The 20,993-nt window shown below is 40.6% G+C and overlaps 2 protein-coding genes across 21 annotated transcripts in view; one reads left to right on the top strand and one right to left on the bottom strand.

Moving 5' to 3' along the window:
- IGBP1 (immunoglobulin binding protein 1) overlaps positions 1–13,210 on the top strand; it is a 34,930-nt gene extending 21,720 nt beyond the window's left edge. Inside the window, exon 6 of the mRNA XM_010973630.3 lies at positions 12,717–13,210. Coding sequence (XP_010971932.1) covers positions 12,717–12,859 — 143 coding nt within the window. The 3' untranslated portion in view covers positions 12,860–13,210. The remainder of the gene's footprint in view (positions 1–12,716) is intronic.
- AWAT2 (acyl-CoA wax alcohol acyltransferase 2) overlaps positions 1–20,993 on the bottom strand; it is a 181,250-nt gene that overhangs the window by 84,279 nt on the left and 75,978 nt on the right. For 17 of the 20 annotated variants that reach the window (XM_074359638.1, XM_074359635.1, XM_074359642.1 and 14 more), the window contains 2 exons: positions 10,614–10,823; positions 2,364–2,523 (listed from right to left, as the gene is read on the bottom strand). The gene's annotated coding sequence lies outside the window, so the exon portion shown is untranslated. Of the gene's footprint in view, positions 1–2,363; positions 4,643–10,613; positions 10,824–20,993 lie in introns of those variants that run through there. The other 3 variants (XM_074359641.1, XM_074359632.1, XM_074359650.1) reach the window with 3 other exon arrangements.

Raw genomic sequence — 20,993 nt, 5'->3', positions numbered from 1 at the left:
ATCTGTTAGTATTTGCTTCATATATTTAGGCCCTCCTATAATGGGTACATATATGTTAACAAGTGTAATACCTCTTCTTGAATTGATCCCTTTAGCATTATATAATATCCTTCTTTGTTTTTTGTTACAGCCTTTGTTTTAAAGTCTATTTTGTCTGATATGAGTATTGTTACCCCTGCTTTGTCATTTCCGTTTGCCTACTCATTTCTTCTCCTTTTTGTTTCTACCATCGTGCTTTGATGATTTTCTTTTGTAGTATGCTTGGATTCCATCTTTTTGGTTTTTGTGTGTCTATTGTAGGTTTTTGATTTATGGTTCCCGTGGGGTTCATATATATTGACCCATTATTATATCTAGTTGTTTTAAACTGATAGTCATTTAAGTTCAAGCACATTCTAAGAGTTCTATATATTTTACTCCCCTTGCCCACCTATTGTGTTTTTGATGTCACATTTTACATCTTCATATTTTTCCCCTAAATGTTTTAGTTGCTGTCACAGTTTTTTGTCTTTTAATCTACATACTGACTCATTTAAGTAATCTTCCATCCTTACTATATATATGTCTTTCCTAGTGGGATTTCCCCTTTCCTATAGATTCTTTCTTCTTTTCTATTTAGAGAAGACCCTTCAACATTTCTAGGGTAGGTTTAGTATTGATAAATTCTTTTAGTTTTTATTTGTCTGAGAAATTCTTCCTCTCTCCTTCAATTCTAAATGATAATCTTGCTGAGAAGAGTATCCTAAATTGCAGGTTTTTCCCTTTCAGGACTTTGAATATATCATGCCATTCCCTTATGGCCTGCAAAGTTTTGCAGAGAAATCAGCTGATAGCCTTCTGGGGATTCCTTTGTGTGTGACTGTTTTTATCTTGCTATCCTCTCTTTAACTTTTACCATTTTAATTATGATATGTCTTGGTGTGGGTCTGTTTGGCTTCATCTTGTTTGGGACCCTCTGTGCTTCCTGTGCTTAGTTATCTGTTTCCTTCAGGTTTGGGAAGTTTTCAGCCATAATTTCTTCAAATACATTTCAATCTCCTCTTTTCTGTTTCTTGAACTCCTATAATGTGAATGTTGGCACAGTTAATGTTATCCTAGACGTCTTATAGATTGCTTTCATTTTTTTTTTCATTTGTCTTTCTGCTGTTATGATTGGGTGATTTCCATTATTCTGTCTTCCAGATCACTTATGTGTTCTTTTGTATCACTTAATCTCTTATTCATTCCTTCTAGTGTGTTTTTTATTTCAGACATTGAATTATCTATTTTTGAATGGGTCTTTTTAAAATTTTTCTAGTTCCTTGTTAAAATGATGAGTGTTTAGATCAATTTTTTTCCCTATTTCAGGTAACATTTTTTATTACCAATGTTTTGATTTCTTTATCTGGTAAATTGTTTATTTGCTTCATTACTCAGGGGTTTTCTCTTGCTCTTTCAGTTAAGAGTAGTTCCTCTCCCTCTTCATTTTACTTAACTTTCTCTACCTCTATGAATTTAAGTGAACAGTTACTTCTAGTCTGGAAGGAGTGTCCTTATATGGGAGCTTCCTTATGCAGACTGTGTGTGCCCAGTGCCTTTGGTGGGAGAGCTGGATTTGATGTGGACACCAGTCATATCTTTCCTCAGGGTGTGCTCACAGCTATCACCTTGTTAGGGGGTGTGGCTGGAGATGGAAGGGCCAGCACAGGGTGTAAGGCGGGACTTACTCTCTGCTCAGGGGCAGGGTCTGATCCCAAGTTGCTGGATTGAAAGGCCCGAGGTTCAGGTTCAGGCTGCTCTGTTCCCTTTAAGTGTGTGTTTTTCCTGCTCCCCACACCAGAGATCTTTGCCCTAAAGGAGGAGAGTGCTGAACCAAGTGGGGCTCATGCACCTACGGAGGTACAATGCTCTGCCTCTGTAGGTATCTGCAGCTTTGCTGAGATGCACCCCACAGTTGCATCTTTTCCAGGGCGGAGCATTCACTCATCTTGGGCTGGGGCACACACTGAAGCAGTTGCAGGAAACCCAACAGCCAAGCTGCCATCAGAAGTCTGGGATGCTTCTGGGGCGCTGCTTGAATAAGCACTACTAATGGCTGCCGCCACCCCACCTGGGCTCTGCCCTGCCTGGAGGCAAGCCAGCACCCATGCACTACTTACGAGTGAAGTCCAGGCTCCTCCAGCCTTTCTATCTGTTCCAGAAGCTCTCCAACCAGCCAGGAGCACTTGTCTCTTAAGCATAAGCTCCCAGGACTGGGACGCCTAGTTTGTGGCTCAACCTGCTCACTCCCCAGGGTGGGTGTCTGCCCCTACAATCTCCCTTTACCTCTCAGTCCCTTCCCAGGGGCACAGGTCCCAACCAGATCACTTTTCTTCCCATCCTACCTGATCATATGTGTATCTTTCTTACAGCCTTGGTTGTACAGGAGTCTTTCTGCCAGTCTCCAGGTAGTTTTCAGAGAGAGTTGTTGCACAGGTAGATATATTTTTGATGTGTTCATGGGGAGAGGTGAGCTCCACATCCATACTCCACCATCTTGATCTCCTATCAAGAGATGCATTTTAAATATAAAGGCACAGATTGGTTGAATGTAAAAAGATCAAAAAAATATATACTGTGGTAACAGTAAACGTAAGAAAGCTGCAGTAGCTACAGTAATATCACATAAAGTAGACGTCAAGACAAAAGGTGTTCCTGAATTTTAAAAAGGACATTTCATGCTGATAAAAGGGAGCATTTTATCAGGAAGACATAGCAATCATAAACGTTTTTGTGCCTAATAACAAGCTTCAGATTACATGAAAAAAAATTGACAGAATTAAATGGAGAAATAGACAAATCTACAACTATAGTTGGAGATTTTCATACTTCTGTTTCAGTAACTGAAAGAATTTCTAGACAGAAGATCAATAAAGACATAGATCTGGACAACACTAGCAGCCATCTTAACCTATTTGATATTTTAGAACAATAATATATCCAACAACTGCAAAATACACCTTTTTTCAAATGCACATCGTACACTCACAAACTTAGACCAAATAAGTGTCCATAAGTTTTCAAAGATTGAAATTGCACTGAATATGTTTTGACCACAATTGAATTAAATTAGCTATTGAAAACAACTTATCTAGGAAATCCATAAATATTTTTAAATTAAACAACATAATTCTAAATAACCCATGGGTCAAAGAAATCATGAAGAAAATTAGGAAGTATTTTTAACTGAATGACAATGAAAATCCATCAAAACTTGTGAGATAACAGCTAACGCAGTGCTGAGGGTGAAATGTGTAACTTTCAGTAGTTATTTAGAGAAAAAAAAGAAAGGTAAAATCAATTACTAAGGTTCTACCTTAAGAAATTGGGGAATATTAGCATTTAAACACATGGTACCTAAACTTTAAAATATGATTTAATTTACAATTACTCACAAAATGGAATAGAAATTAAAAAAGAATTTGGGGAAAACAAGAACAAAATAAGCCTAAAGTATATAGAAGAAAGGAAGCAATAAAGATGGAGACTCTAGAGGGAACTGGTGGTAGTTGTGATGCACAAAAGTTGAATATGTGTATACTCCTGAGACCTGGCAGTTTCACTCCCAGCTATATACCTAAAAGGAATGAGACCCTATATCCACAAAAGGCTTGTACAGGAATGCTCATAGCAGCAGTATTTGTAATACCCCAAACTGGACACTACTTAAATGTCCATACATAGTAGGATGGATAAATAAATCTTGGTATATTCACACAATGAAATACTTTTTAATAATAAGGTTAAACTGACTCTAGTTCTTCAGTTATAAGTAAGAAATATAGCTGAATTTTACAAACATAATTATGAGTGAAAAAAGCCAGAAACAAAAGAGCATAAAGTTCAGACAGGTGAAACTTGTATCTGCTGGTTAAAAGCCAGTATGGTGTTCACCCTTAGTGGGAGATCATGAATGGAACTGGACCTGAGAGGGACTTCTGAGGAGTTAATAATGGTTTTTAATCTTAATCTGGGTACCAGGAGGGGAGGGTATAGTTTAAGTGGTAGAGCGCATGCTTAGCATGTATGAGGTTCTGGGCTCAATCCCCAGCACCTCCCCTAAGAATAAATAAATAAACCTAATTACCTCTCCCCCACCAAAAATAATAAAAAATAAGAATAATTTTTAAAAATCTAGGTACTAATTATGTGATGTGTTCAGATGTGAAAACTGATTGAGCTATATACTGTGTCTGTGTATTTTTCTACATGTATGTTATACTTAAGTTAAAAACACAAAGTAACATTGTAAATCAACTACATCTCAATAAAAAATAACACGAAAGAAAAAAACTCATGGACAATATTCACAACAAAACTAAGTGACAGTGTATCCCCATGAAACTCAAAATAAAAACAATGGCAAATCATTCATAGCCACAAGATCAACAGGCAATTGGCATTTGTGTAGGAGAAAGCAGAAAGAGTTGACGGACCACTCCAAGACCTGACAAACAGGAAAATTCCAAAACGGCAAACAGGTATTCACTAAAAATCATGGCATTCTGACTGCTGTGAGGTGGTATCTTATTGTGGGTTTCCTTTGCATTTCCTGATGATTAGTGATGGTAAGCACCTTTTCATGTGCCTTTTGGCTGTCTGTATGTCTTCTTTGGAATAACATCTATTCAGGTCCTCTGCCCATTTTTTAATCAGATTGTTTGTATTGGGGTGTATGAGTTCTTCATATATTTGGAATATTAACCCCTTATTGGACATATCATTTGCACATATCTTCTCCCATTCAGTAGGTTGCCTTTTTGTTTTGCTGATGGTTCCCTTTGCTGTGCAAAAGCTTTTTAGTTTGATACAGCCCCATTTGTTTATTTTTGCTTTTGTTGCCCTCGCCTAAGGAGACATATCAAAAAAAGAAAATTGCTAAGACTGATCAGAGAGTGTACTGCCTGTTTTCTTCTAGATGTTTTATGATTTCAGGTCTCACATTTAAGTCTTTAATCAATTTTGAGTTTATTTTTGTAAATGACGTGAGAAAATGGTCTAGTTTCATTCTTTTACATGTAGCTGTCCAGTTTTCCCAGCACCAATCAGCTGTAAAAAATAATGAAATCTTGCCATTTGTGACAACATGGATGGACCTGGAGGGTATTATGCTAAGTGAAGTAAGTCAGAGAAAGATGAATACTCAAATCTAAAAAACAAAACAAATGAACAACAAAAAAAACCCACAAACACACAGTGAACAACTCAGTAGTTGCCAAAAGGGAGGGGAATGCAAGGATGGGTGGAATAGATGAAGGGGATTAAGAAGTACAAATTACCAGTTATAAAATAAATAAGTCACAGGGATGTAATGTACAGCACAGGGAATATAGTCAATAATACAAAAACTTGTATGGTACGCAGTCTATAAGAATGTAGAACCATCATGTTGTACACCTGAAACAAATATATTGTAACTCAATTATACTTCAATAAAAAATTAACGAATAAGTAAATAAAAAGTGTGGCAGTTCAATTTAAGAATAGCAGTTGAAATGGGAGGGGTTTTGACTTCCAATAAAAAATGAATACATATAAGGGACCCAGGGTCAAGAAGTCTGAAAGGAACAGAGCAGTCTAATCCTTAGTGAACTCTTGAAAACGAGCCACCAGATCTCCCTTCTCGCACACAGTTCCACGCTGAGGAGAAATTGTTGAGAATAGAATTAAAATTGAGCATAACAGAGACAATTAAGAAGAAGGAAAGAGAAGGCCTAGGTAAAAAGGGGAGAGAGGACCAGAACCAAGAACTCTAATCAAGCAAGTCATCCTATTTCTTTAACATACATAAAAACAGCAGAAGGGAGCCTCTGTGAAATCAGAAAAGCCACCCTGAATCATACTTCTTTCTAAAAGTTCAGGAAAGCTTAGTAGACATAAGAATGAGCAACAGATTGTAATGATGGCTGCATAACTCTGAATATATATTAAAAGCCACTGAATTATACACTTTAAATGGGTGAATTTTATGGTATGTGAAATAACATCTCAACAAAGCTGTAAAAAAATGAATGGAAAATTATCAAGGTCAGATCCCACACAAAATTATTATAAAGGAGAAAAAAAAGAATCAAAAGTATTCCATGTTGCTTATCTATTTTATGCATAGTACTTTGTATGTGTTAATCCCATACTCCTTCCTAATTTGTCCCTCTCTCCCTCCCTCTTCCCTTTGGTAGCCATAAATTTGTTTTCTGTGTCTGAGTCTATATCTTTTTTGTATATAGATTTATTTGTATTGCCTTTTAGATTCCACATCTAGGTGATATAATGGAATATAAACTGAATAACTTTGCTGTATGTACACCTGAAAGTAACACAATGTTGTAAATCAACTATACTTAAATTTTTTTAAAAAGGAAAACCAAGAAAAAGCATTCCAGAAAGACACACTCAAAAAACAACAAATCTAAAATATACTGTTTAAAAATGAGTTGGAAGACATTAAGAGAATTAAATAAGACAGAGAAGAACAATACAAAGCAGGATTAGAAAAACTCAGAAATATAGTGACAATTTGGGGGAAATAAGAAGAAAGAATCATTTCAGAAATGAAGGCTAAGGCAGAATACTCTTTGATATAAATTGTAGCAATATTTTTATGGATCTGTCTTCTCAGGCAAAGGAAACGAAAGCAAAAATAAATAAGACCTAATTAAACTTTAAAAAACTTCTGCACAGCAAAGGAAACCAATGACAAAGTGAAAAGACACCCTACAGAATGGGAGAAAATATTTGCAAATGATATACCCAATAAGGGGTTAATATCCAAAATATATAAACAGCTCATATAATTCAATATTCAAAAAACAACCCAATTAAAAATGGCCAGAAGGGTGAGGGGTATAGCTCAGTGGTAGAGCACATGCTTGGCATGCACGAGGCCTTGGGTTCAATCCCCAGTACCTCCATTAAGGGGGAAAAAAATGGCCAGAAGGCCTGAATAGACTTTTTTTTAAAGATGACATACAGATGCCCAATAGGCACATGAAAAGATGCTCAACATCACTAATTATCAGAGAAATACAAATCAAAACCATAATGAGATACCACCTGTAAGAATGGCCATCATCAGAAAGTCCACAAATAACAAATGTTATCAAGGAGAAATGGGGACTCTTGTACACTGTTGGTGGTAATGTAAATTGGTGCAGCCACTATGGAAAGCAGTGTGGAGGTTTCTCAAAAACTAAAATAGAACTACCATATGATCCAGCAATTCCACTCCTGGGTCTATATCCAGAAAAAATGAAAACACTAATTCAGAAAGATATATGTACCCCAATATGCATAGCAACATTATTTACAATGGCCAAGATATAGAAGCAACCTAAGTGCCCATCAATAGATGAATGGATAAAGAAGGTGTGGGGGGTACGTGTACACACACACACACACACAAGACTATTACTCGGCCGTAAAAAGAATGAAATTGCCATTTGCAACAATATGGATGGACCTAGAGGGTATTATGCTTAGAGAAATAAGTCAGAGAAAGACAAATACTTTATGTTATCACTTATATGTGGAATCTAAAAAAATGAATATAATAAAACACAAACAGACTCACAAATACAGAGAACAAACTAGTGGTTACCAATGGGGAGAGAGAAGAGGGAGGAGCAAGGTGTTAGGGGATTAACAGGTACAAACTACTATGTATAAGATAAATAAGCTACAAGGATATATTGTATAGCATGGAGAATATAGCCAATATTTTATAATAACTTTAAATGGAGTATAATCTATAAAACATTGAATCACTATGTTGTCTAACTGAAACTAATACAATATTGTAAATCAGCTATACTTCAATTTGAAAAAAAGAAATGAAGACTAAACCAGAAGAAAACAAGAATGTGTAAACACAACAGAAAATGTCTAAGGTAAAAGGGAAAATGTTTTAAATCAAAGAGAAACAAAGATAAACAGGATTCTAGAAAAAGTGACAAGTAATAAAGACAGTAAAGAAGACCTAACATATGGATAGTAAGATTATCTGAAGAAGAAGACCAAAGCCAAGAAGAATAATAAATGCTAAAAACTACTATTAAGGAAACTTTCCTGGAACTGAAAAAAAGATTTGATTTAAAAAAGCACACCATGTGCCTGAGAATTGTGATCCAGAGTGACCAACAGCAAAACACATCCTAATAAAATTACTAGACTTAAAGAAAAAATGCCTTGGATACTTCAGCAAAAACAATAAAGGAAGGAAAATTAGATCATCCTCAAACTTTTTGACACCAACATTTGATGCCAGAAGAAAATGGAGTGATGTATTTAAGATATTCAAAGGGAAAAAATGTGAGTCAAGGACATTATATCTGGTAAAACTGACTTTAAGGTACAAAGGGTACAGGTATTTATCAAGATGGAGAAACTCAGGACGTACTGTTTCCGTGATCCCTTCCTGAGAAATTTGCTAGAGATTGAGCTTCAGACAACCAAAGTGACAAGAGACACATTGACATAAGGACTGGTGGTGAGCATTAAATGTGTAGTTGCTTGTAGAACTAAGACCAAGTGAGATTTAAAAGGGAGAGAGTAGAATATTAATGTTTATATGCTCAGCGCTCTGATAATGTAGATAAAGCATTACTTTTTTTTTTTAATGGAGAAACGGGGAAAGCATATGCAAAAAAATGAACTGTTCTCAGTAATTGGTAACAGTATTAATGTTGTCCCAAGACTGTGTAACGTGAGATAATATAAAAGAGTAATTATGAGATACTCAAATTTCATCATCCTCTGTCTTTGAGAGCTAAGACTTTTAGTGTGGAAGAATACAGATGTAATTCAAAAGAATTTAAGTTAGAAATAAAAGAGCCTTGCAGCCCTGAATGTGAGCTCATGAGAAATTTTATTTAAATGTAAACACACACACACACACATCCCTTTTCTTTATCCACTGTAAAAGCTTAGAAACAATGACCAGCCAAGAAGCAGTGAGCACACCTAGTAACCTAGATTGTGTTCTTGAAATACTATTCCCACTGAAAGAAACCAGGATGTCTTAGAGAAATAGCTTAATTCCAAGTCTGTGGCAAGAAATAAACATGATGAGCTTGGGACATCTTGTCATGAAAGATAGGAAAGAAGCTTTCAAAGACTACTAAGGCCTTATCAAAAGGGCTCAGAAGCCAAATTGAAGACGTTTCCACTGGCCCGAGACAGGTTGCCTTCAAAAGGATTCAGTATCTTATAGTAACCTATGATGAAAAAGAATATGGAAAGGAATATATGTATGTATATGTACAACTGAAACATTATGCTAGACACCAGAAATTCATGCAACATTGTAACTGACTATACTTCAATTTAAAGAGAGAGAGAGTGTCCATCACCTATCTCCAACAATATGTAAAAAAAAAAAAAGATAATTGCCAGTAGCAGCAAGCGTATTTAGTGCCCAAATCTTGGTTTCAAATACCATTCTCCAGTAAAGGAACCAGGGTTCCTTAGAGAAATGGATAATTCTAGGGCTGGGGCAGGGAGTATACAAGATGAGCCTGAAATACCTTCTAGTCCTAGGAAATAAAGAAGCACTCAAAAAACAACAAACAAGAAAACTGAGGTATGTTACTGCGACACAGGGCCTGCTGAAAGAACTGTTATTGGCCAAAACTGGAAGAATTTGAGCAGGAAAATAACAGTATTGGATTATAACACAAGGAATAAAATAAGGATCCATGAGTCTGTAGTGATAGAAAGAAATTATTAAATAAGTAGATGGGGGCAAAGAGACATTTTTGCTCCCCTACAGAAAAATTCTACATAATTTGTATATATATGCCTGTCTCAAAGAGGCAGAGTGAAAGGTCCTTACCCCTCAAATGTAGACTATGTTTAGTTAATTGCTTCCAAAGACTGTAGTGTAGAAGGAGGCAGGAGGAGTAACTTTACAGTTGAGAACCTTACAAACACTACCTTGGGCTATCCCAGTTAATGTCAGCAGTGATAAGTCATGTTGATGGCTTGTAGCTTTGTGTTGATGTGATGTGATAAGGCAGGAACTTACATCTCTGTGGTATTCTCCAAAAGTCATAACCCCAGTCTAATTATGAGAAAAACATCAGGCAGCCCCAGATTGAGGAACATTCTGCAAAATACCTGATGAGGACCCCTCAAAACTGTCCAGGTAGTAACGCAAGATTACAGGGGAAATTGGGTACAGATGTATAAGAACTCTGTACTATCTTCTCAATTTTTCTGTAAATTAAAACTTCTAAAATTAAAAAAGATTAAGTATTTTTTAGAAATCACCGCAATTCGTTGAAACCCATCAAATATGTTTGAATCTGTGAGTTCATAATTAAAAACAAAGATTCAATTTCAGAGGATGATTAGGAACTAATTTATTACCCTGAGAAACAGTAGATAAAGTGAAAGAATAAAGGATTAATCTTGTCTTTTTTCCTGGGTAACTAAATTGTAGTAGATATTGGGAAATCTCTCTTTATGAAAGTATTCTACTTAATACAAAAGAAATGTTACAGTTGAGTATCACCTTTTTGAAAGCCCTGGGAAATTAATGAATCTAGGCACTGAGCTGCTAACATCACAACATATGAGACACAGATATTATATGCCACCTGATAGAGGAAGACAGCACCACCTATAAATTATGCCAAAGGGATCAACCCTGAGTCAGATCAAGCTCTGTATCCACTTCGCAGTCTGCAGAAATATAGAACGTGTTGGACCGCATCATAACCAGGCCGTCAGCAAAATCCACAGGTCAAATGCTCCAGCTTCTTCAATAGATGACTTGTAAGAAACAAAAAAGGGATGGAAGAAGAAACCTGTAGTTTAAAAAGAGATCAAAATAGTTTAAATGGTTAAGACTAACCACAAAAACATTATGCTAAGTGAAAGAAGTTAGACACAAAAGACCACATAACTTGATTCCTTTCATGGGAAATGTTCAGAGTAGGAAAATCTATAGAGATAGAAGGCAGATTAGTGATTCCCAGGGGGTGGGGGAAGGGAAGGAATGGAAATTAACTGTAAGTGGTTACAATAGCCAAGACATGGAAACAACCTAAATGTTCATTAACAGATGGCTGGATAAAGATGCAGTAAATATATACAATGGAATACTCAGCCATAAAAAACAATAAAATAATGCCATTTGCAGCAACATGGATGGATCTGGAGATGGTCATACTAAGTGAAGTAAGCCAGAAAGAAAAAGAAAAATACTATATGATAGCACTTATATGTACAATCTCAAAAAATGCACAAATGAAAACTTCTAAACAGAAACAGATTCACAGACATAGAAAACAAACATGATTATTAAAGGGGAAGGGAGGATGAATTAGGAGTTAGCAGATACAAACTACTATATATAAAATAAACAAGTTTCTACTGTATAGCATAGGGAACTGTATCTTGTAGTAACCTATAATGAAACCGAATATGAAAAGGAACATATGTATGTATATGTATGACTGAAACATTATGCTGTACACCAGAAATGGACACAACATTGTAAACTGAATATACTATAATTTTAAAAATGGTCATAATGATTATTTTAAAAAACTCTAAATGGGCACAAGGGATCTTTTGGGGTTGATAGAAATTTTTTTGATTGGATTGTGGTGATAGTTGCACAACTCTGTAGTAAAAATCATTAAGTGAAAAAATGAATGTACAAATGGACAACTCTGGTGTCTAGAGTTGCACATTTGAGTAATAAACTCCAGGAAATTATTACTATAAAAGGTGGTATAGTAGTGACCTTTGCAGAGGCGGGGTGTGATTTGGAAGATGCTCATGGAGAAGCTTTTGGGATGGGTACAAAAAATCTATCTCTTGACCCAAATGGAAGCTATAAAGGTATAGCCTCCTTATAAAAATTTAAGTTATATATATTTTTGTGTGATTTCCAGTATCTTATTTTATAATAAAAGGGTTAAAAAAAGAACACCAGACTCCTAAGCTGTTAGAAGAGATCAGATCCCCACATATTTCATTCTTTATCATAGTAATGAGAATATTTCTCATGGGCAAACTCAGGGTAGCCAGGAAATGCTCCTCTACCTCACAAAGGAAAAAAAAAATAGTGCAAAAGAGAGATCTAGCATTTGGCTTCATTTCTTTTGGGTGTACACCACATGACGAGTGCCATTCGGACCTCAGACCCTGTTCCAAACATGTCCAAAATGACACACAGTCTTTCCTGGTAGGTTCAACTGCTCCATAATTTCCAATTTTACACACACACACAAAATCATACAACTGGAATAAAGGAAATGGGGGGAGGAGGAGAGAGAAGTCACCTGTAGTCCCACCTCCCCAGCATATCACACTCATAAATATTTTTTACTTTAGTGTTTTTGATTTGCTGGGGTTCTGTTGGTCGGTTGGTGTTTTTGTTTTCTGTTGTGATGGGGTGGCCATTTTAGCAAGAATTCTTTCTTAAAATAGCATGCACTTTTGAGGGAAAACTCTTACATTTTTGCCTTGTGAAAACCACTCCGAGGATCCTTTCTTGCTATTATTTAACACGTCCTCTGTTAAGTAACTGAAGCACTTCCCCCCACCCCCGCCCCATTCCCCTGGCCCCGGGGGAGGTAGCAGGCTGTGCTCCTTGTCCTCATGTCATGTGCTTGTGTTCCGAGTGGAGCTGGGGCCCCTGACAGTCCCTCGTTTCCTCACCCCTGCTTTCTCATTTTTCCATGGGGCAGAGTTGAAGAAAGCAGCTCAACAACAGGAAGATCAGGAACAAGAGGAGGAAGAGGATGATGACGCACTCCACCGAGCTCGGGAGTGGGATGACTGGAAGGACACCCATCCTAGGGGCTACGGCAACCGACAGAACATGGGTTAGTCTCCCCGCAACAAGACAAGACTACAGGGGCGCTCATCTTCCCCGCCAATGAAAGCTGCGCCAACTTCCCCACCCCAGGCTCCTGCTTCAGCCCTGTACAATGAAGGCAGAGACGCTCCATCTTGCTTGCGTTCAATAAAGTGTCAAACAATTAAGTGTGTATCTGTACCCTAGATGACAAGCCAGCAATCTGGTTTTGGCATTATCCTCCTCATCATGGTATATTCCAATTTTCTGAAGTGGAAAGAAAAGATTACTGAGAAATGGCTCTGTATAATCAATGGCTGTATGAATTCTCCCTCAAAAATAATAATAAAAGTTCCTTCTATCACATGAGCCTATGCAGAAAAACAGGTATCAGCTCCTTTTTTTCTGGGGACGGGGGTAGTCTGTGGGTCCCTGGACTTACGGAGAGATCTTGGTCACCTCCCTTTGATGTCAGCAGTCAGTTTCCAGCATCAGAGCTGCCGGGACTAGCCGGAGCTTACTCTCTCACGTCCTACCCCAGCGCTGTGGACTCACCCAAAACTTGCTTTACAAGGGGCAAGCACAGAAGCCAGGACTTACCCTGCCACACAGTGCTGTTTGCAGGAATTACAGCTGTAAGTGAACGGAACGTAACAATACCACCTACCATCTTCCTTGCCTTGGCCAGGAGAAATGAGGAAACAGGTAAGGCACTGTGAGGCCCACTCTGGTGTGTACACCTGGGGCCAGGGCCTTCCCTTTCCTGGAACTGTCACAACCCTTAGGGTGAAGGGCAGCTCAGGCTATAGCCTAGCTTCTCGATGGGCTGCAGGAAACCAAAGCCCTCCTTGCCTATGCCGTGCCATAGCTGGCACAGTCCGAAGTGGTCTGTGTGCCGTGGCAGTCATTTTGCTAGTTAAGATGACTGCAGTCATGCCGACAGCTGGGTGTGGAGGAGGGGGACATCCCAGCTGACATGGAAAGGTACTTACTTTGTCCAGCCAAGAGAAGACATGTCCTCGGTTCTTGGATTGATAACCTAGAAAAGCAGCCCTGTGTTGAAACAAATGATCTGTACAGAAAACATAATTTTGTTCTATGTGGCTTTGGTACACTTAGATTTTCTTTGAAGAGGAAGATGACTCAGCCTTCCTATTCTAGCTTCTGCGGTCTAGCTGAGGAGACGGATTTGAAAAGGAGACTCAGTTCCCTCTCCTTTACATGGGTGGTAAGTAGAGGGCTGTCAGGCAATGCGTAGGAGGTTCTGTTTAGTGGGAGATGACAGAAAACGACCAATAATATATTTGTTTACTGCTTAATAAAGGACTCATCTCACCCTCACAACAGAAGCTCCTGAAACTTGTAGAGCCCAGATTAAATTCCCCAAGGATTTGGGAAGCAAACTCTTCTTTAGATTTCTTGCGGGGGTGGGTAATTAGGTTTATTTATTTTAATGGAGGTACTGGGGATTGAACCCAGGACCTCGTGCATGCTAAGCACACACTACCACTGAGCTATGCCCTCCCTCTAAACATTCATTTTTAGTTCCCTTCCATTATTGCCAGGCTGCCTCTAGCAGTGGCCTATTTCCTGCCCTTGAAACTCCACCCTGAGCTGATTCACAAAACAGGCCAGGTTGGGGTTATCCCTTTGGTCCAAGGCAGTTGAAAGATGGTCCTTGTGGAAGATCCAGCTTGATTAAGCCCTCTCAGATTCTGTTATCTAAGAGGCAAGCTAGACAAGGTGAGTTTGAATCCGGGCTTTAAAAGCTGAAAGCTTTGTGACCTTGGGCAATAAACCATCTCTGAATGCCTGTTTTCTCTGTTTCTAGGTGAGCTGTTTCTTGGGGTGGTTGTGAAAATTAATCATGGCAGCCATCATAATAGACTCAAGCAACTGAAGAATAAGGGTTTTCTGTTCGTCTGAACTCATTGACTACAGTCTGTCGACTAGGAAGGGAAAGGAAATGGACAGGTAGGTACTGGGCCTCTGTTCTGTGCCAGGCACTGGACCTGGCACGTTCACATACTATTAATACTCACAATGACCCTGCGAAATAGGTAGCATTGTCCCCATTTTACAGATGAGGAAACAGGCCCAGAGGAGCTGAGTGATTTCCTCAAGTTCACACTAGTAAGAGGCTGTGCTTCTTTTCTGTCACTTTCCACGTGCTTCCCAATTGCTTGTGCTTTTAGTTAGGAGTCTGAAAGCGGCTTAAAAAGAGGGAGAAGCTTTAAAAATCCAAACCACCACTAGTACATTATTGGAGCTCTAGAAATTCCTTCTTAGCTGACTCACCAAAGAAAAGGTTATGCCAGCTCCCCCGCCACTTCCCCCTCAGCCAGGGGATAAGAAGACAGAGGCGGTGAGCAAACCCATCTTCCTGCATCTTCCTCCCCAGTTCAGTCGGGCGGGCCTGCCTGCCGCAGCAGCTGCTGGAGACAACAAAAAAAGAACCACCTTATGGACTCCCACCAGAGCCAGGCATTTCAGGGTCCTAGAGTGAGCTGGATTGAGTGGACTCCCGGAAGCGAGGACTCAGAGCATTCAACAGAGAATAGCACGGCCTCAGGGCTTGCCCTACGTTTATTTCACATACCCTGCTTAGTTCATTCTCACAACCTGTCAGGCAGGAGATATGATGGCTTCATTTTCCAGAGAAGGAAACTGGCTTGGGGAAATGCAGTGAGTGACTGACTTCAGTCACACAGCTGATGTTTGTTTGCATAGTCTATTGCACAACAGACTGTGTAAACATCAGTGTTGCCAAAATATTTGCCCTCCGTCACCCTCACATGGAGGCCAGTTAGTCATCGGGAAGAGGTGAATACTGGGCATTGTTTCTTTTAATGCCATTTGGGAGTGATTTGTCCTTTCCACTCTTGTTCTCAACACACCTTATAGACAGGGCAGAAAACTGAATGAGCTGATTTCAAATCCAAGAAGTTGGAGTTAAGAGTCCTAGTTAGAGTCTTAATCCTCAGGGCTCTGCCACTCCTTAGCTGGGGGGCCCAGGGTCACCAAGTTCACTGGGGTCACTTCTGTCATTTAAAACAACAAGAAAAGGGGAAAACTTGAAATTAACTCCACCACTCTGTGTCATCTGAACCCCAAAGTCCTCCTCTATCCACCGTGGGCCTCCAGTTTGCTCTTGGACACAACAGACACACTGCCACCTGCCACCCAGCTATGTTGGACACCCTACAATCAGATGGTATTGTGACCACTATCTCCTTGCAAAACAGCTCTCTCCAACACCTGCACATTGTTTCCTCACAGATTGCTTTTAACCCATTCATCCTAGGTACAGTTGAACCTGGCACAGTTCATGCCTGTTCCACTATGAGGAGATGTGGGGTTCTAATCCCAGCTCTGTCATTCTTAGCCTCTCCCAGATGCAGGCAACATCTGGCCTACTTACTTCACAGGCCAGAGTGAGGAGCAAATGAATTCAAATCTGGAAAAGAAAGCACTTTGAACAGTTACACAAAACAGGGCACAAGAGTGAGGAAACAGAGTTAGAGGCTGTTTGTAAGTTTGGGACCCGGAGGAAGGGATGAATTTATTTTTTTCAATTCAGTGTTTCACCACTGTATTTTACCCCTGCCCCCTCAATGTTTTCTTAATCTATCTTCAGTATATCACCCCCAGCGAAAAGGTTTGTGAAATGCTTTTCTTCGTGTGCTGGAAATGACCAGCACAGGAGAGAATGGTTACAAGTGATGGAAACTGAGAACTGGTTTTTACTCACCTGCCCACCAGGCCACCTTTGCCGAATATGTGAAAGGATGGGCAAAGTCCTAGATTTCACTTTCTTGTCCCAACTGGCAATAAATCCCTCAACTGGAGTATAACTCAGTGATGGCTGAGGCCAGCCTCTTCCCATGCGGTAGCCCAAAGAAAAATCATAGCTGCTGTGTATTGAGCACCCACTGTCTACTAGGTGCTTACATTATTTCTAATCCTCACAACAACAGCCCAAGGTAGATGTTATTAGTGCCTCCATTTGTAAATGAGGAAATGGTGGCTCAGAGAAGGGATTTCCCAAAGATCACGCAGCCCTAAGTGCTGAGCTGGGCCTGGATTCCAGCTGGGCCTGACTCCACAGGCCAAGCCATTCCAGGTTACCACACCAGGAAGCACAAAGCCCCAGGGACACTTGAAGGTGGTCGGGACACCCTGCAGGCATGCTGCTCTGGGAATCACCTCTCCCCTTTCTCTGTCTAAATTCTGAGCAACAATTCCATCAGCTTTGCCTCCCAGGCCCTTTAGGGACACATCTGAGACCTGCTCATTAGGGGAAAACCCCTACTCAGAACTCTCATCCTTGAGAGGGGCAGGAGGCTGGAGGGATAAAGTGGGAGTTCGAGATCTGCAGATATGAACTATCCATAAAACAGATAACCGACCAGGTCCTACTGTGTAGCACAAGGAACTATATTCAATACCTTGTAATGGCATATAATGAAAAAGAATATGAAAAGGAATATATATATATTTGAATCACTATGTTGTACACCAGAAAGTAACGCAACATTGTAACCAATTACACTGCAATTAAAAAAAAAAAGAAATCTCCCCCTCCTGGGGCCCCTGCATCCCTCAACCTGCAGAACATTCCAGCTCCCAATGCCAGGCCCACCTGCTCTCCCCTTCCAGCCCCAGCTGATCTTGGTACAGGTAAATCTTTTAAACCCTCTACTCCAGCCTGTCACTTAGGGGTTCCTACATATTTTCTAAGCCAGTCAAAGCCCTACCCCCCAACCTTGATCTACCAGGCCCTCCTGGACAACTAAGACCCAGGCCCCGAATGCAGGAGGCTGGGCAGCCCAGGGCTGGGAGGGAGGATTTCTGCCTGAACTCTGAGGCCCTTCCACAACTTGGCAGCAGACACCTAACCCTAACCCTGTTGCCTTTGTCCCCGGCTCAGAGACACTGATTAGCAGAAAGACTTCTCGCCAGCTTGATGGAAACTGTCTTGTCCTTTCCTTGTCTACCTCCTGCCCGGGGTGCACTCCACCGCCACCTACAGCTTCCCTGACTGACCACACTAGCGCTGACCTGTCTGCCGAGTTCCCAGGCCCATCTCCTATCATCTACTGCACGGCTCCTGTTGATGAGCAAACAGAACTCACATTCAGCAGCCTGGCAATGAACTCATCACATCCCCCCCGCCTCCGGCTCCATCAGAGTTTCTTAGGGCCCCATTGCCTACTCAGTGCTCCTCCTGAGAAGCCCAGCACTGTGTCTGGCTTTCTCGTCCTGACAAAGCAAGCATTCAGTATTTGTGGAATGAATTACTGAATGAATGAGTCCCACCATGAATTGCGCTTCTTCATCGGGGCAGATTCACAATAATACAGCCTCTTTCTTTTCATTTTCAAACAACTTTACATAAAAAGAAAACCCAGAATCCTTTCATCTTAAAGCAGCAATCATTTCTCTCTCAGCCCTTCTTTCATCCTATCACTGAAGAGACCACATTTTCACAAAGTGTATTCAATGGCGAAGTCTGCTTTATGCTCTGCTCTGAAGGTTCACTATATCACATACGACAGAGTCTGCCTTACAAAAATTTTCATGACTTTTAATGACTGCAGATTAGTCTATAAGATTGCTATATAATAGCTTACTTAGGCCCAGATTTGGAACATTTGGATTGTTTCCAGGTTTTCACTGTTACTTCCTTTATTCATTGAACAAAGCAAATTACCTTATTTGCCTGTGCACACAGGAGGGGGAGGGATGGGAGTTGTTAGAGGCCAGGAGTGGGAAGGAGAATTCCCTATAGTCCCTTTTGAATTCTGAATCATGTTATTATGCTGACTATTCAAAATATATATGCCAAAAGCTTGCTGTACACCAAGCATCACACTACAAGTTGGGTGTAGAGGTGGGGTCTACACTCCCAAACTGACTCCCTAAAATACATGCTCTCCCTAAAATATATATATCAGGCCTTGGGAATCCAGAGGACGGACAAGGGTAGAGAATCTCAGAGACTGACATTTTCACTGAACCTTGAAGCATGGGTAGGAGTTAGTCAGACTGATAAGAGACCACTGTGGGCAAAGGCCTGGAATAGCAAAGGGTACTTCCTGGTTGGGAAGGGAGGCTGTATCTGGTGTGGCATGAAAGTTGCAAGAAATTCAAGGACACCAGAAAGCAGTGTAGAAAGGGCTCTGAATATCAGGCTCTGGGCTTTGAACTTGATCTCAGAGGCCATGGGAGCCTTTGGAGGGTTGGAAACAGGGCAGATGGTAAGAGCTGTGTTTGACACTGACCCTCTAGTGGCAGCGTGGATCCCACATGAAAGGAGAGCAGAGAGAAGCAGCCTGCTGAAGTCCAGGAGACAGTGACAAAGGCCAGACTAAGGGATCAGCTGTCCCAGCGTGCCCCCAAACCATCCTGGTTTAGTGCCCCGGGCAACTCCTCAGTCCCTGGCAAATAGAGACGGTTGGTCATTCTAGCTTGAACCAAGGCAGTAGATGCTGCTGTTCCCTAGGCTGTCCTGAGAAGGGGTCCGGTGACTTCCAAGGGATTTCTTTTCGGGGGGGAATTAGATTTATTTATTTGTTTGTTTGTTTATTTAATGGAGGCCCTGGGAATTGAACCCAGGACCTCTTACATGCTAAGCATACACCCCACCCTCCCTCTGCCAAGGGATTTTAAAATATCCACCCTGTTCTGTCCTACCCTCCACCTCCTTGGTCCCCTCCTCCAGCTACTACCCCTGGGTTCATTTACTTTCACTAGGTTCTAGACCTGCTGACCTCCAGACATAAAGGGATTTATAAAGAAAGCACCCCCACTTCCCAATGTCCAGTCTTTGCTCCTCCTGCTCCCCTCCACAAATCTGAGGCTCCCATCAAATGAAATGAGTCCCCAGGCCAAAGCAAACCTGCAGACTTTTATGTCTACTGGTCCATCACAGGGAAGAACATGTTCCCTATTTCTCTGCCTGTTGAAGCCCATTGCAAATGCCACCTCCCCACAACTGAATTCCAGTCTGGAGCAGCTCCTGGTGTCAGACACTGCCCAAGGACTACTCAGACATCACCACTAGTCCTCACAGTAAATAGATAGATAGATAGATAGATAGATAGATAGATAGATAGATAGACAGACAGACAGACAGACAGACAGACAGACAGACAGACAGAGATAGACAGATAGATGTGCAAGGTCACACAGTTACAAGTCTCCCTCTCTGTTGCCTTTGTGCTTCTGTGATGGCCCCAATCCTTATATCAATGATGTAGGCACGTCTTCCACCCCCTGCCCTCCCCATGACCCGCCACACACACGATTGTCAACCTAGAGCATTGCCAGGCTTATAGGAAAACCACGATAAAAATTTGTTGAAAGAAGAGACTACATCTATACCTTGTATCGTACCTCACCTAGTGCCTAGCATTAAATAGTTTCCCCTATGTCAAAGGTGCAGTACCTGACCAAATAAGGGGATGAACCAAGGGGACCGATCAGAAGAAGATGTGTCATGGCAAAACCTCAGCTATCCAAAGCTTTCTAGAAATGAGTCACTCTGAAGGCTGAGGCTGAACCTTAGAACCAGGAAGAAGAATCCTGGGGCTGCTTCTGTCTCAGGGCTACCCTTGGTTCCACCCCCGTCTTCTGAGTTCCCCAGTCCCCTTGATCTTCTTTTCCTCCCACTCTTCTTCCTTTGCTTTTCTGTTGTGCCTCCAAAGCTTCTCAGCTTCTGGTTGAGCAAACTAATTGCAATCTTTCCCCGGGGCTGCCCTTCCATACATGCCTTTTGAGCCCTGTTCCCCTCACTGCAGCATTCCCCCTTCCACAGAACCTTCCCTGCCCCTCTGAGGCAGCTGGGTTGCTTTTCTCATCTGCGTCTTTGTGCCCCACCATACCCCCTACAGGTGTCTGTGATCATGTCCACCTTAGTCGCTGGACTGTGAGTTTCTTCTTTTTTTTTTTAATTGAAGTATAGTCAGTTTACAATGTGTCAATTTCTGGTGTACAGCATGTTTCAGTCATACATATACACATATACTCCTTTTCATATTCTTTTCATTATAGGTTACTACAAGATATTGAATATAGTTCCCTGTGCTATACAGTAAGTCCTTATTGTTTATGTATTTTATATATAGTAGTTAATATCTGCAAATCTCGAACTCCCAATTTATCC

Source organism: Camelus bactrianus, chromosome X, assembly GCF_048773025.1.
Source record: "Camelus bactrianus isolate YW-2024 breed Bactrian camel chromosome X, ASM4877302v1, whole genome shotgun sequence".
In the NCBI taxonomy this organism is placed as follows: Eukaryota; Metazoa; Chordata; class Mammalia; order Artiodactyla; family Camelidae; genus Camelus; species Camelus bactrianus.
Note: the sequence above shows the minus strand (reverse complement) of the source record. Positions and strands in the feature narration are given on the sequence as shown.